At 36.0% G+C, this 17,058-nt stretch overlaps 1 protein-coding gene across 7 annotated transcripts in view; it reads right to left on the reverse strand.

The window, feature by feature from the left end:
* Positions 1-1,574: 1,574 nt before the first annotated feature.
* The window catches only part of LOC125051568 (brain tumor protein), a 260,881-nt gene continuing 245,397 nt past the window's right edge, over positions 1,575-17,058 (reverse strand). For all 7 annotated transcript variants that reach the window (XM_047651982.1, XM_047651985.1, XM_047651984.1 and 4 more), the window contains one exon: positions 1,575-13,107. In XM_047651982.1, the coding sequence (XP_047507938.1) occupies positions 10,551-13,107 (2,557 nt within the window). In that variant the 3' untranslated portion in view covers positions 1,575-10,550. The remainder of the gene's footprint in view (positions 13,108-17,058) is intronic.

Raw genomic sequence — 17,058 nt, forward strand, 5'->3', positions numbered from 1 at the left:
TGCGCTGAAACAGCCTCTGCACATGGGGCTGTCTATCGCGCCTACGAAAAAGAGATGTTTATTAAGGAGACAATGGCCCGTAATTGTCCCTATCATTGTTTTGAGATATATTCTATTTAAGCTTAGAAGTCACTTTGTCAATTGCGGGGTAACTGCTGGCAGAGCCATTTTGGGCTGTTTGCAGTCCGCACTTCGCGACCATCGTTGATGTTGGACTTCAGCGGATCTTTGGCGAATCCAGGTTTGCACAAGCGAGAAGGGCAAGGGTAGTGACACGTATCCGTTCCAGTATCAGTTTGTCGTTTGTCTTTTTGTTAACGCTATCAGCACCGGCGCACTGTCAGATACGAATTTAATACAGAAATTATTATTTTCTAGCCGCTGTACGGCTCTAGATCAACTAAGTGATATTATAATAATGTAAGTCAGAATGTGTCCAGCAGTGTAATCCTGCAAAAATCAGTCCCTTGAAGTAGCTTATCCACCCCTCGGCTGATTTCTGATTGAATTAGATCACCTTCAAACGGCATCCTTAATGTTGCCTAGCGCTTTATTACAAATATTGATATTGAATTACCTAGATGAAAGTGTTTGTCACGAAAGCAAAGATTTTACGTATATTTTATTTGCATCCTTAATGAATCGTGTAATGCATAACAACAAGGTACCTTGAATGTGTTGATTACAAAGAAAAGGCATATCTTAAAACTTTGGTATGCTGCCCACTATAGGAGTATTTAGTTTGTTTTGTTTAAGTACAAACCAATATTAACATAGCAACTTACAACCGAATTGTTAGGTATTTACTTTAACTAAAACTACATATGGATATAGGTAATCTGACGTCAAATGCTTTTTATTTAAATAACTCGTAAAATATAAGATATTTCATAAGATCACTAGTAACAGTCTCGGGAAACTAATGTGTTGTATTCAAATAATTGTTGACTCCATAATACTCGCCAAGATTGAATAAAAACGAAATTAGACAAAAGTTGAGGTGACTTTGTAATTGTTTTGCATCGAGGAATTTATATTGTATTGTGTTTTTAATTAGAGTCGCCCATTTTAATTATATTGAAGGATCAATCGTATTGACTGTTTGTCAATCATCACATACTTAGATCAAATCGAATATACGATGAGTTATTTTGGTTATAACCCGCTCTTAATTCTTTAATTATACGTTGTAAAGATTATGTTGTATTCAGTGCTAAGTGGAGTAAACCGCTAAGCCATTAATGTGATAGCCTTGTAATTCCCAAATCTGTTCCAGATCTTAATTAATCATGATTTCAGCTTAGTAAAGTAACCTACACGAACGTGAAAAAGATTTTGGTATGAAGTTTTCGAGAATATCTTAAAATCATCAAAAAAACTCCGAACTAAACTAAAAACTATTCCGAATATTACATAAAGTTCTCGTTTAATCTTCTTTATTCATTCATTGTTAGGCCAGATCATTTTAGCATCACCCCAGTATATTAGAGCTATATTCATATTTAGCCAATAAAAGCAAAATTAGGAATTCTTCTTCGAAACTGTCGTGTATTAATGTAAAAATAAAACGAACATTTCAAACCAGTTTCTTTATTTCATGTTCATCATTTTAATACAACATACAAGTAAATTTATCATCAGATATTATTTTATCAATTCTTACAGACTAACTTAAAGTACCTGAATAACAAGTAGAGTATTGACGCGATTTCATAACCGCAATGTCAGTCAAAAACTCGGCGACAGTAAGATTCGAGCAAATCATACGTTTGTATGTTTTTAAAAGGCTTTACTAACTACTATCGTCAAAGTTTTTGAGTCAGGAGACAAATGCTGTCCAACCCACACGGAATAATTTGCAAACAATGAACCAATAACAAACATAAAAAACCCTATCATGGAATGTTTGGAATTTCTTGCTTTAGTTTAAACTAGAAAGTGTTCAAATTAAATAAAGATTCAAAGTAATACACACAATAAGCAATATACATTAAATTTCTTAGACCGAAAAGATTTATAATTTTAAAATAATTCAGCTACGAAACATACTGTTGAGCAAATAATTTGGTTAATTAACCAAGTTAATTGAATAAACATTATAAAAATTTAAATACAAACTCCCAAGTCGCACACAAATTTTTACTTCAACTCAGAATAAAAATTTAAAGAAAAAGCTGTATGATGTACACAAATTAAGAAACATATTTTTTCTACAACTTATTATTTGTATGGGTTGACTAAGGTAAGAATTAAAACAAAATGGTTAACGGAAAAAACATTTTCGAATTAAGTCAAAAACCCATGACTAGAAAGAAGCGATAACTTCTAGAAACAATTTTACCATTTTAATACTAGACATGTAATTACGAAACCATTATTCGTGGAAAATAAGCGGAACTTAGTAGCTAATCTAACCAATACACTGACTAGCTTCATAAATATATTAAATTATAAAATAAATAGCAATAAATTAGAGTTTAACAATATCAGACTGTCAGTGAAACAAAGAGTGCGAAATATAAAAGTGGGATGGAGTAAGAGTGCTTCAGAGGCGGAAACAAGTGATCGATTGTTTAAAATATAGAACCGTCGAATACAATCTAATGTAACATGAACACTAAACAACTAAGTCGTTGGCCACGATGCACCTTTAGCGGCCGATAGGGTCTGCTTCGCTACAGATAGAATCGTGGCAACGAAAATTACCACACTTTAATTTAAGTCCCTACACAAATATAAATCTTAAGTATCGATTATAGCATTCAAGTTCATTATGAAAAAATATATCATTGGAAATATTTTTCAACTCTCCTTAACCTCAAACCATCCAAGAACAACTTAATTATGCACGTGACAACCGATTTTTATAACTACAAGGTTATCCCTAACAACACTTTGGCAACAAATAGTATTTCTCTTTTCCAATCAATTCTAACAGTAACGTTCACATCGTTGGAGTCAACATCACCATGGATCATATCAATCTTGTATCGATTCAATTTACCATCGTCTTTGAAATAGAAGACAGGAAAGTATCGACAGAAGATAAATGTACTATTTATAGCGACAAATATCAAATAATTCCTTCATCTGATAATTCAGACATGTTTGATCATTCCATTTGGGACTTACTATTCCGTTTTGTCATTGGTCGCTATAATCAACCATGCTATATAGTTTCTACCTAAGTAACCAATGAAAACAATTATCCAGAAATTTTGTTGCATCTTTAAACTTTCTTTGCTGTGATCAGTCTTAAAATTGAGTCGTACGATCTAAGTTAAAATGATGAATCCTTATAGTTACCTTAAGTCATCGCTAGGCCGAACTAATACCGTACCTACCTGAGGTGTTTGCATACAAAAGTGGAAGTTATGACGGTCAGTAGAACTGGAGATATAAAGGTCTCGGAATAGACGATTTCGATCACATAATTGTTGTTCTTTCAATTTTACATCAAAGATGTTTATTCCTCACGGTTTCAATCATACTTCTTAGGTATCGCTTTATTACTAAGACAGACATACAAAAGATTAACTTTCCAAGGAAAAGGCTTCATCACTAGTAAGGCTCTCGGGGAAACTAATTACACCATTCTTAACGCGTACATTATTTGTTTTAGAGTAATCAACATTGAATAATTTTCATTTTATAATTACCTTAACACTAAAGAGTACAAAAAATAAAGGAAATATTACGAATATATGAAAAACAACAAGTTATCAGCGAAATTATCGCATCTCATATAAGAACAACGTTTTTTCTTTCGTTACAGTAACATTAATTGTATCATCCACGCCCACGAAGTAGATACGACAACGACTCGACGAGTCCAAAATCGGATGGACTCTTTTTGCCTCCGCTCGGAGCGTTCAGAGCAGAGTGAGAAGTGCAAATCACTTGTCGACTTCATATTTACAAGATCGTTTCCCTTCGATTTTCCTCATTGTATCAAAAATATCTGCTAAAACAGCCCTTTCCCTTAGAGAAAACTCGATAGAGTAATTTGAACAGTCTCAAAGTAACTAGTGTAGGTAACAATCATCAAGAGATGGGGATATGCATGAATTGGAATATCGAAATCAACAATTTCTTAAAGTTAGGATAGTTAAAGCGCCTACGTAGAACCTACCGCAACGACTACTCTAAGACAGACGATCACTAACGATACACATTAGCACTTACGACAACTAATGTATGACGATGGAATACTGGAAACACTTAAGTCTGTACAAAAATGAAGTTTAATTTTATTAAAAAGGAATAAAACATTCCTTACAATTTAAGGCCACGGCGCAAAGTGGTGTCTCAGTAGTTCAATATAATAAGGGTACAGAGTTACAGTTAAGTTAAGTTGTTATTAATCTACGGTTTGGCCTTATTTACAGAAGTGAAGCTCTTATATAGTGCATTTGCAAATGCTTTAGAACCTGACGTAGCGGGTGCGAAGGCTCGCCCGAAGCGGATTCTCAGTTAGCTGGCTGGTTGCAAGGTCGGTCAGCGGGTGAGACTGCTCTACTTAACTGGTAAAACGTCGGTGTCAGAGTGTACAAAGCTCAAGGTGTCTTAACCACTAATCTAACATAGACAATGCGATATCTAAAAATACACACTACGACATACATCTAGGTAGGATATAATAATAATCTTCATAAGCATTGTGTCTCCTTAATCTGGCAGGATGGAATTAAATGGTTAAAATCGATTTGTGTGTGGACATTTTAAGCATCATACAACTAATTTAAAGTATTCGACGTGCGTACCTATAGATAATATTGAATTATCTAAAAGCAATCTCTTTGGCGTCTAGCTTCGAGAAAGATTCCAAATTACCTACCCAACACTATTCATCAATCTCTTCTAACAACGGAATTGTTCTATTTAATTTAGTGAATTCCAACGACTCCACTACGTGGATGATATGTGCGTTTCAAAACGTTGAAACAATTTTGCTATTAAAACTTTTTTCCTTACAAAAACGAGAAAACTGTCTTAATATTGTCTGTAAACCACACTTTCCTTCACTAACCATTTCTATCCTTACACCTCCCCAACAGATTATAAATAATTTGAAACTTTGTTTGATATGTAATTAGCTTCGCATATTCCACCAGCATCATTTGGAACCTTTCCACATATAAAACATTATTGTTAACTAAAATCACACACCTTACGCTTAAAAAACTACCTAACGTAACATAAGAAATTATCGTTTCGAGTGAATCTATATTTTGTAAGTTATTTCTGTAGCTGCCGTTATTGTATTCGTGGAAAAGGCAGGTGAAAATTCTTACAAAAATATAGAATTTATAGGTGGTATCTACACAAGAAGCCGACACGAACGTAAGAATAATAAGTAATATTTACGACGATAGTACTATGTCTTAATTCAATATTTAAGTAGAATCCGTAATATATAAAACACCTTAAGAATTCCAAAACTTGCCATAAAAATTATTATCACTGAGAAAATAAATACTATTATTTGCAAACGTTTCAACTAACATAAGCGATAGTAAAATATTTTCTTTTTTTTACAATAAAATGTATCATAAATTCAAACGTGAGTCAATCAAAACATTCAGCGTAGTAATCTTTGAGGATGGATGATTTGTGCTCGTATGTGCATTGTTACTTTCACCTAAACTTACTAAACTAAAATTTTGACATTTTGCGTAAAACCGGAATCGAGACGAAGGCTGCCAACCGACTACCCAATGGAGGATCGTCTCGTTCCGCTTTACACAGAGTCCAACACATAATTTTTCCATTTTAAACTCAACATCAGTCATTGAATGCAGTAAAATCATTGCATGTATTATAAGAAAAATATTTCAAAAATTAAGTGAAACACCAACGTTCTGTGCAGAGTTCACTTAAGCGAATTAATGAAATTCAACAATGATACAACATCGCCGCATCCTATAATTACTTACAAGCGATGGTAGAAAAATATTATAATAAATTATCAAAATATCAGAAAAATTAATACAATTCCTGAGCAATTAAAAACGTCTGCGGACGTCGACGTTCGATTCACTTGTCTACTATATACATTTAATGCACACTTAGCTTCGACTTTTACATAAAACATGAAGTAGGATTACCAGAAGTAGATTGGGCCAGTTCGGAGTTAGCAAACGAACGCACAAGCATCAATCTTATTTACAATAAATGCCAAAAAACACGTAATATCATTAAGTATTGTAAATTCAACGATGCACTACGTAATATAAAGTGATCATATCATACAATTCGACAAGCTAACATCAAATACATTATTCTCTACATTGATGAATATATTAACAGGTGAATTTATTATCGTTATATACGAAATTATTGAATTTCAAACAAACTCTTAAAATTATCGATATGGTTAAGTCCTAAGTCGAGTCTAATCCTGGCGAATTCGGGTGTCAATCAACAAACCGGATCATTTTGTAATCACTTTTCAAATAACTTGCTTTCTAAGTAACGTCTTACTGTAATTAAGATACCTATCGTTGAATCATAATTTTCATTATAAAAATACACACTCTCACACTATGTAATCAACTTTTACTTCATCTAACCGAAACATGCCCATCTCGTACTCATCCCGGCACGCCTTAAAACTAAACTAACCAACATATATACATTTTTGCACACTTCCTGATTGAGGTGGATTTAATCTTGCGCTAAATCATTATAAAATGGGGTCAATAATCAAGCTTGAAATTTCATCAATGATCATCGAAGACTAACGTCAAACTTTTTCATTCTAACTGAAAGGCTATCGTATGTGCCGAATATTGTATGACTTATGTATCATTTAAGACTATTAATAGGAATGAATAGTTTAACAAGATTTAGGTGAGAATTAATCGAGTGGAAAAAGCAGATGAGTGGAGCCTAGAAATATAAACATAACATTGACGATGTGTTAAATCTTAATTTTAGTCTTAGAGTGAGCTGAGTATAAAATTATAAACAATTTCGTAAGCCTAACTGTGCTTACTGTACTAGTAGGTGCTAGTTAGTAAAATGTTCCCTAGAGTAATTGACTTGGAAATAGTGGTTTAGGTCATAAAACGTACGTGCTGAGAAAGAATCAAATAATCTCCGTCTGGCTTTAACGTTAGACTTCACCTTAGACGTAGTCATACAGAACTCTTATTTTACCATAGATTAACATTCTTAATTATAGCCCGGCCTCATACGGATGTGGTTTTGAGACCTCGATAGTGAATCCACCGCCTAATGCACTGAGATGCTACGTGAGTAAAGTCGTATTTAATACTACGTTGCAAGCTTTAAATGTGCAGCAATTCCTAATTGATTAAAGAAACAAAAAATGGTGCTCGTTTTATTGTGTCTTATCTAAATTAATACTTACTAATTTCATGCCAATGTTTGTTCCCCAACACCAACTGTATCAAATGAATTCTCATAAAAATGCACACACACACACACACACACAAGAACCCCAAATTATAAAACTCACTCGTGGTTCCTACAACCGGTTGTTTGTGCTACCGAACCCTGTTTTTTAAGTTTATTTGAGATTGATAGAAATTTAGAGGTACAGTGCTGAAAGCGAATTCGGCAAGAGATAAACGTGACAAAGTTTATGAATGTTTAGTAGTAAGGCACAGACGTTTTGTTTGGAGGATTCGATAGCACAAACCTGATTGAGCTAGCACTGTGTTAGATGGACTAGCACAGTGGTAACTTCGGTCGAATACTGAGCAGCACTACTTGGGCAAAGCAAAAATAAAACACACAGTCAAACTGCAAAGAACTGGTATTATTATAAAAAAGCAAGTATACAACAAAAATAATTCAAAACAAAACGACGTACATTAATTTAAAGAACAATTGTTTATACAAATACTTAAAAAAATATAATAATTATAACAACAAACATTGACAAAATATATTTAAAGACAAAACATGTTTCAAATTTAATCAGTCCTTAAGCTTCAGAAATGCAATTTTTAAGAATGAACGATTTACTCTTAAATCTTTTTGTGTTCTATTATGCTAAACCACAAACTTAGTCATTTGTGAACAAAAATAATACAAACTTAAAACACGTCTCTTGAAAAACAAAACTAAATAATTACTGTAAAATCAAAAAATAATAAAAACTGGATTACATACATAACGGGAGCAGTTGTCATAAGTTGCATAATCTTACATAGAATTTCGATATACTAAGTTATAGGTACTTAATATAAATATATTACGTGAATCCTTTTTAATTAAGTAAAAGCGTATGTTTTATCAAAGACCGATCGTTCGTGGGTAACGCGATGACTGAACGTTCCGGTCTAATCCTAAGAGATTTATTTAAACCGATAGTTTCTCGTGTGACTTTTGTTCATTGTATCTAAACAAATATTTGGATCTCGTAATGATTGAATTGTCATTGATCAAAAAAGAAACATTATCGGTTTAAATCAAGCTTACCATAAGGAGTGCAGTAGATTAAAAGAAATAAAATTCTGAAAGCCATCCTTAGAACGGAATAATTTACTAGGAACAGACGCTATACGTTAAATCATTGGTGATCAATCACTGCAATTTAGATTCTAAAGAATGGATGCAAAACTCTATTTCGCCTAATCTAGTGACAGAATCAGATGGAGTTAGATCGAAGCCACGTCAAATATGATTCCATTGAAAGCACCGTGGACTGCTAAATGCAGACAATTAAATAATCCCGAGAACCTTTCAGAAACTTTAATGCAAATTTGCGAACAATAATGTCTTACGTGCGAAATAAGTGTAAAAATCATAAAGCCTTTTTAAGCAATTCATTGCATTATTGACCAAGTAATTTGCACAAGTAGTAGTGAAAAAATTCGATAAACTTATGTATAAAATTCGGTACAAAGATATTATGGTACATATTTACAAACAACACTTAATATCACTTAAAACATCACAACATGGTTGTATGGCACATGTAAAGCAGGTATTGCGAGATACGAGCAAAGGTCATAGTGGCGTGGCTTCAATCGTTCTAGGGGCGTGCGAGTCCTACTCTAGTGTTTTATTCAGATCAAACATTAAGCGGCAGATCTGATTATTGTCATAGATTCAGCAAACTACAAAAAATAAAACTAAAAAATGAAAACTAATGAAAAATCGAGCTAAAATAATTCCTCTAACACACTCAAACACGCGGTAAAGTAGTAATCTAACGATAGCATAATATTCGTAAAATAAAAAAAATAAACGTTACACATGCACCGTAAACTAATAATGCTACAAAAATAAAGTTGTTTTCGTATAAAAAATATCTTACTAGAATTAACAGGTTTGTAAGACGTATCAAGTAAGCTATAATACTTCAGTGAGCGGCAAAATGCGTCACTGTTAAAATCTCGAAAAATAGTTAAATCAAAAATCTTGCGAAACGAACCTTCACTAAGTGCTCTACTAGTTACTACCGTGTTTAATTAATATAAAATACCTACTTAAGTTTTGTATAAAAACGAATAATATTATATCAACCAAATGTTACTAATTGTAATAAAAACAACGAAATTGAGGAATTTATGGATCCGTGGGCTCTCAGTGACTAGGCGGTAATGACGTCATATCTGTAGTCCTAACAGTATTCCAATACTCAAAATCAAAAACAACCATTCTCAAATGCTTTATAATACTCTAAGTTATTATCATTCCAAGGACTGGCGCAACTCACTTCTCGTGTGATGTCTGGTAGATCTCTAGTTGTATTAACCGAACGTTTGATCTATCCGTACTTTAAGAAACGCCGCAGTCAACTTTGTCATTGATAAAACCCCTAACATCACTTTCCCTAATTTTTGTAACTACATTAAAAAGGGGGTAGTAACTAAAGGTTGTCCATTTTAGTTTAATTCCATTTAACACTTACCTAAGAATATGTAACAACTTCTTAATTAGATTCATAATTATTTTTCCATCGACACAGAATAAGTGCTAATTCAAAACAGGAAGTGCCATTGTGCCGAAGAATATCCTTAAAACTAACAACAATACCACTCGATGCTCTCTTAATTCAATAAAATCACTCGCTTAACGCCTAACAATTTTAAGTAATAATAGTTAAAATATTGGTCCAACAAATGGGCTAAATAATACAAACGCCCGTAATATTCATCCCTAATTTAACGACGTGGGATATGGAAAAATATTATTCATAGATCAAAAATGATAAGGGTCGAGAATCGTACGATATTTTCGGCTCAAACCAACGGAATAATCTCTCGTACTCCACTTAGGTACTTATATAACAATGTCAATACTAAAACTAATCTCATTACAGTTTCGTTTAAAATATAGGTACATAATGCATCGAGCCTCCCTCGACCCAGGCGTCGTCGCCTCGGCGGAGGGCTATCGGTCAAGTGATCACATCGAGACAGCCGCAAACGTAGTTATTTCTTATATTCCACTTCAACAGTCACCTTGTAATAAAAATTGACACATACGGCCAGAATCGTTAACTTTTCTTTTTGGCTTTAAGTGTCGCCGGAAGTTCCCGACTGCGCTGGGGTTGAGTGAGGTCGGGACGTTCACATGCCAATAGGTGGCACTTGCACGTAACGGTAAATATAGAGGCGGTAATCTTTGCTCGCGAGCACTACCGAGCCGTCGTCCATGAGAGCTACGTCGAAGCATTGAGCGTGTTTTACTTTACTTTCTAAAGCCGATACCAACTGTCCGTCTTGAGTGAATATTGTTAGGTTGAAGTTGTTGTGATTGTCGGCGATTAAGATTTCGCCGGCGGCATTGATGCCCACGCCTATCGGGTAGTTGGTCACTCCTTCTCCTCCGATCTGTCGTAAGTAAATGCCTTCGTAGTTGAAGACTTTGACGCAATGCGCGCGGTTGTCACTAATGAATATTTCTTGTTTGTCGTTCACCACAACGCCGTTCGGAAATTCTAAATGTTTTGAGCATCCAAATTTCTGCAGAACGTTTCCTACTTGGTCAAAGATAATGACACGCATAACTTTACATTCCACGACGACGATTCGTCCTTTGTTATCCACGGTGACACCGCGGGGGTGTTGAAGAATATTGGCACCGAATTTCCGTACAAATTGTCCATACTGATTGTAAATTTGTATTTGGTGTGTCGGCGATCTTTCTGTTACGATAATATCTCCAGAGGTTCGGACAACGGCCACCCTATTAGGGTACAATAGCTGTCCATCTCGTTTGCCACACTCGCCAAATTGAAACTTAAAGCGGCCCTCTTTGTCGAAAATCTGAATTCGGTGGTTGTTAGTATCGGCGACAATTATGTCGTTTTGAGCATTGACAGCGACTCCGCTCGGTTCTGTGAATTGGCCTTCCATCACACCGAACTCACCGAATTTACAGTGATATATCATCTTTTGCCGTTTGATCTGTGATTTTGGAGGGAATATGGCAGTGGATATTAATTTGTTTGTCAAATCTAAAATTGGATCTGAATGAGCGGCAGCAGAAAGAGAATATGGGTCCGATGTGGCAGGAGGGAACAGCGTGTCACATCCTCCATTTGACCATTTTTCGTATGGGTTTATGCCGTTTAAGTTGATGTCTCCAATAGCAGAGGAGAAAGGCCCGAGAGAGCTACCACTAGTAAAACGTTTGGAGATAATGTTCGTATCAAACGGAGATGTTGATTGGCTGGTAGGACCGAGAAGTCCATTCGAGTAAGGTCTGTCTAAAACACCATTTAATCCAGTCGGCAGGTGAATACCACCGTTAAGGCTTCCTGAGCTTCCATTTACGCTGCTGCTGCTCGAGGAAGATCCGCCATTCAACAGAGAACCGTTGGTGGGACGAGCAATTGGTGGTTGTTTGGTAGGACCGACGTTCGCTTCAGAACTAGAGCGAACGTAACCGAAAGTGTTCCTTACGCCGACTTGTATCGCTTGATAATTCGATACAAATTCGAGTTCGCAAGCAGTTTGTACACTTTGTTCCGGGTTTGTGCTAATTAAAGATTGCAGTTTAGTATCTAAAAGTTTTCTAAACATCAATATTTCGGCGATGTTGGCGCATTTCGTTAACCTTTCGACGAAATCGCATGTTTGATATATTTTATCTACAGTTTCTTGAGCTTTCTGTCCCACGACAGTGAGAGCAATTTGTTTTGTCGAGAAAACACTTTCCAGTTCCTTCAGCAACTCCTGTCTACGCTCTTCTAGCATAGAGCGGTAGAATTGGAAGGTGTCGTTAATTTCATTTTGAGCTTTATGATATTGAACTTGAAGTTTACCAGCAGCATGTTCTACCGTCTTCACAACGTGTCTTATTTCTGTTGCACGTGTTTTAGCTTCATTTACTGCTTGCTGCATGAGTTCAAGTTGTTTAGGCCCCGCATCCGACAAATGTTCACAGTCGTGTAGCGCCGCGGGGTGTTCGATAATAGTACATTCTTTGCATACTGGCACAGAACAAGTGCGACAAAAGTATTTCAGAATATCATTTTTGTGTCTCGGGCAGAATGCGGTTTTATCACCGCTCGCCGAGAGCGTCGAGTTAAGAAGACCTTTATCATCTTTTAGGTCCGTGAAGGCCAGCACACGATGACCTTCAAAGCAATGCATAAATTGGTGAGCCATGACGCAATTGGGACACAGGAAGTTAGCGCAATCTACACAGCGCGCTACAGCGTCGGATTCCTTAGATTTGCAGCCAGTACAGGGCGCAGTGGGCGAATTAGTCTGACGTCCGGACGGCAGAAGATCAGCGTCCTGTTCGACGGCTGCTGCGATCACTAGGTTTGTGAGGAGTCCAGGTACACCGGCTGGGGACAGGTGACTATCCACACGGCAAGTGACGCAAGTTACTTTGTCGGGGTGGGTTTGTTCTCGCTCGAGGCAACCTCTGCAGAAGGTGTGGAAGCAGTTGAGAACTTTAGGGTCAACGAATGTCTCTCGGCAAATAGCACAGGTGGTGTCTAGACCGTCGAATTCGCGAAGATCACATACGGCGGAGTCACTCGCGGGAGGCGAGGAGCCGCTCAAGGTCAGTGGTGATAAGGAGCCACGCTCCAGCGAACCTATAGAGTTGGCACCGGGCAGCGACTCAAGGGACGGGGTGCGTGAGGCCATCTTCAGGACACCGGCATCCCTGAAATTACAAAAAATAACAATATAACAAAAACCCATAAAACTTCATACTATACTTATTAATTAAGGACATTGTATACGGGAATGTTATTTTATTACAAAATATACCTAGAGAGTCTGAGGAAATAAGTTATATTTAGGGAGTATAGTCGTGTCGCGTTAAGGAAAATGGCGATGTTTGAATTTCTCGTAAAAGATACCGTGCGGCGTAACAGATGGGGAAATGGTACATCCTCGCAAATGGGTATTCTTAAGCTATATTCGATAGATATATTGAGTGTATATTTACTGAATATTATGCGAATACATGAAATGGGTAAAAGTATTTATTTAGGAATATTGGATTTTATGAATATTATGCGCGTACAAATAGGCTCGTCTCCCTTAATGCCCCGTCATAATAAATGCCACTTTTTATTAAAGATAAGACTAGCGTATCAAGAGGCAAGTTCATAGTTCCCTCACAGCGTGAAGCTATCGCCATAAATATAAGAGATTATCTTTTATATTTCAATTTTAAGATAAAGCACCTTACAGGTGGCTGCAAACTGCGGGCTGTTTAATGATAATTTATGTTTGAAAACTTGCCAGACTTATTAGGCTATATTAAAAGATAAATTCGCTGATAGTAAATTTAATTAACCTTAACTTTATTTATAATATATGTTGTAAAAATATTTGTTTATAGGCGTTTGCCTGAAATAACAAGTTTTACTTAAAATTGATTGATTTCAACCCTAATATATAATGAAATATCTTAAATCGGAAAAGATGGAATCATTTTCATTTTTGATGTAATTTAGACAAATAAAACATGTAACATTATGTCTGCTAAGTAAGAAAGCCGTCGCCTAATTCGATATTATACAAAGTCAACTCGACCAGTGAGAGGCTGAATTTAGGCATTAAACGAGGTATTTACTTAGGTAAACAGACTTAAGAGTCTGTTAATTCAAATGTTTCAATACAAAACATTTGTGCAGTTTGAGGTGCCTATGCACTTGAAGGGGAGTCCGTGGCCATGGCAACGGCGAGGGGATACTCGTCGAATTAGGGTGAGGGTGGTTATTTCGCAAGGGGCGATATTTGCAAGGTGAATGGCCTTGCAACGTGACTAATGTGTTCGGGGGTCGAATCTTGGCGTCTCGTAACACGGCGCGAACCCAAACTTATTTCGAAAAGATCCTGACCCGACAATTGTAAGTTGAATTTTTTGTTTCATAGAGAAGTTTCAAAGATGTCATAGAAAACTGTCGATACTTCTACAACTAATATATAAACATCATATGTATATTACTCTACTATCGTGTTAGTACCTACGTCTTTTCGTATCCAACCTTAAAACTTTAAATGGCTATAGTGAGATATAATAATGTTGTATAGATTTTAACTATATTTAGGTAGAGATAGATAGAGAACGGTTTCTGTAATAAATTTATTGCAGCATTCCTTCCCTTCCAAGACTTCAGGAATAAGTTGGGGTTTGAAAACGCCATAAGTAAGCCAAATAACTGCTTAGTCCTACCAACAATATATTACTTTCCCAGACTACAAGATTAAGTCTTACGGAAGTTTCATTTGTAGGCGTGTTGCGCATCCCTTTACAAATGTCGTAAGAACTGATTATAAAAGACGATTAAATCCAGCCATTAACATCATATGTGCAAAAATAAGATAACAATGCGTATAGAAAAATTATATAAAGTCTTAGAACAAATAGGAATATTAGGATGCTTACAAATAGTACTGTCGACAAGCAACCGAGCGTATATCACGTGACTATATATTTCCATAGAGACAACTTGGAGCTCAATCGACTTCTATAGGGTTGTACAATTCTTTTAATTGCAAGTATACCATCCCTTGAAGTACGCACATGAATTTCCTTAGACAAAGGTAGTTGTATAATAAACGATTATTTTCTACATTACCAGCCCGTCTTTTATGTTTACACGGCTACTTAATGAGGTAGTTATTTCTATTTTAAATATACTTAATACGCAAGACAATAAATTACCTAAATATATGGGTTTTCGTAACTTTCAGCGGTACAATATATTGGTTTTTCATTATTTTACAGCATTTATGAGTTTTACATTATTATTAAAAGCATAGATTTGTCAACCCTAGCTTGGTTAGAGGAATTTCGGCTAGGGCTGCAACCGGTCATAGATTACTGTCCCCCGTGACGTGACAGAGCGATCGGCCGCATACATAATGACTGTCCGTTTGTATGTAGCTTCCTTCACCGGTTATACATCAACGTGATATAGGGATCTCAATCTGTGCCTATAAGCTTCCGCCTTTCTGGAACTTATCCGCATCCATCCTATATTAAGATTTCTAATTGATCCAAAACCAAAGTATTAATTAAATTAGTTTAAGTGTCTCATTTTGTTTACATATTCTGTCAAAGCGTTATACACTATTTGAATTGTTATCGATCGCTGATTGAATAGCTTCATCAAATCAGATCCGCACACAAATGCCTTAAGACCATCACTATCAGTATCAAAGCGGTTCTACAGTGCAAGAGGCCGTATGCAGAGGTTGCATAATACATCGTTGCGTAGACAAAGCTTCATGCTTGACACGGCAAAAGCTAACAGCCATTAGTGATAGAATGACAGAGTCGTGCATATACGTTCAATTTACATGTCTCTAATGCTATGTTCCAGCTCGCATAGAATACATTAGGCGTAATATTTAATTGCGCAATTATACCGAACCTATGTGACACGTATTTTACTTATTATTGAATACACAGCTTTACAAAGTAATAGAAGCCAGCTATCAATAAACTTGGTACACCTTTCCCGAAGATTCCCCGTCAACAATAGGGCGCAATTCCCAACAATTGCCAGCTCGATACGAACGCTCGGCTAAATTGCCTCACTGGCATACTATTCTGATTTACCTCCTCGAGAATAAGATACAAGATTGGACTGCTTTTACGATTTGTGAAATGTATGTGTCAAACAATGTATTTGTTATTACTGAAATCTTGCCGACGCCTCTGACATTGTATGCCGGAATTGTTCTTACAAATCCTTAAGGATCTTTTAATTTGAAAAGTTTGGAGTAAAAAAATTAATAAAGTACATTCCATGTGAAATAAAATCACTTGGATTCTGCTCAAGCGTTACATACCGAATAAATTCTTATTTGTTTGGTCTCACGTTTAATGAAATCCGTTATATCCTCAAAGCTGGATTTAACAGCCAAAATCCGGCGTCCTATATTATTTATGAGGTTAATTTCAGAAACCTCGAAGACTACCGACATTGGTCAAGCGAAGTTTTCTCCCCGAGGGAGATACACGAGCAAAATGTCTTAGCTCCAATGCGGAGATGCCGCATTTCTAAATTTCAACCCTCTCCCTTGAGGGCCGGGAAATAAGAAATACAGCTTCGGAGATATCTTAAAATTTTATATGGCCACATCTTGAAATTTAAAAGGAAATTTCAGCAGCGTCTGAGGAACTAATAGGAAAGCTATAAAGTGTAAGCTTTGAGAATATATTGAGACGAGCCTGGTGTCGTTAAAATATGAACATTTAAGAGCAAATTTCTGTTTCACATTGCGTCTGATCTATGACATAAAATTAATTAATTAATAAACTACTGAGTTTTCTAATTGATAACGTTCTCGCTTGTAATTAGGACGAAAACTTTGGTAACGGTTCAACACATTAGTCGAAAGTTACTCACGTCACCTATTTATTAGTTACGGAAGGCCATTCCTGTGAAATTATATCTTCGGCAATAGTACTCCGGGTTCCCATTAATTGCGATCGCTCCGAAGCAGATTACACAGCTCCAAAAGGTTTTCCGAACTATTGTAAATCACTCGATTAGTCGCGGGAATATGGGTCTTGTTGCTGGTTAGCTTTAAGGGCCAAATTGGTATAGCGTGGACGAGTTTTAAGGGTAGCATTGTGGTCAACCAATAA

This window comes from Pieris napi, chromosome 8, assembly GCF_905475465.1.
Source record: "Pieris napi chromosome 8, ilPieNapi1.2, whole genome shotgun sequence".
In the NCBI taxonomy this organism is placed as follows: Eukaryota; Metazoa; Arthropoda; class Insecta; order Lepidoptera; family Pieridae; genus Pieris; species Pieris napi.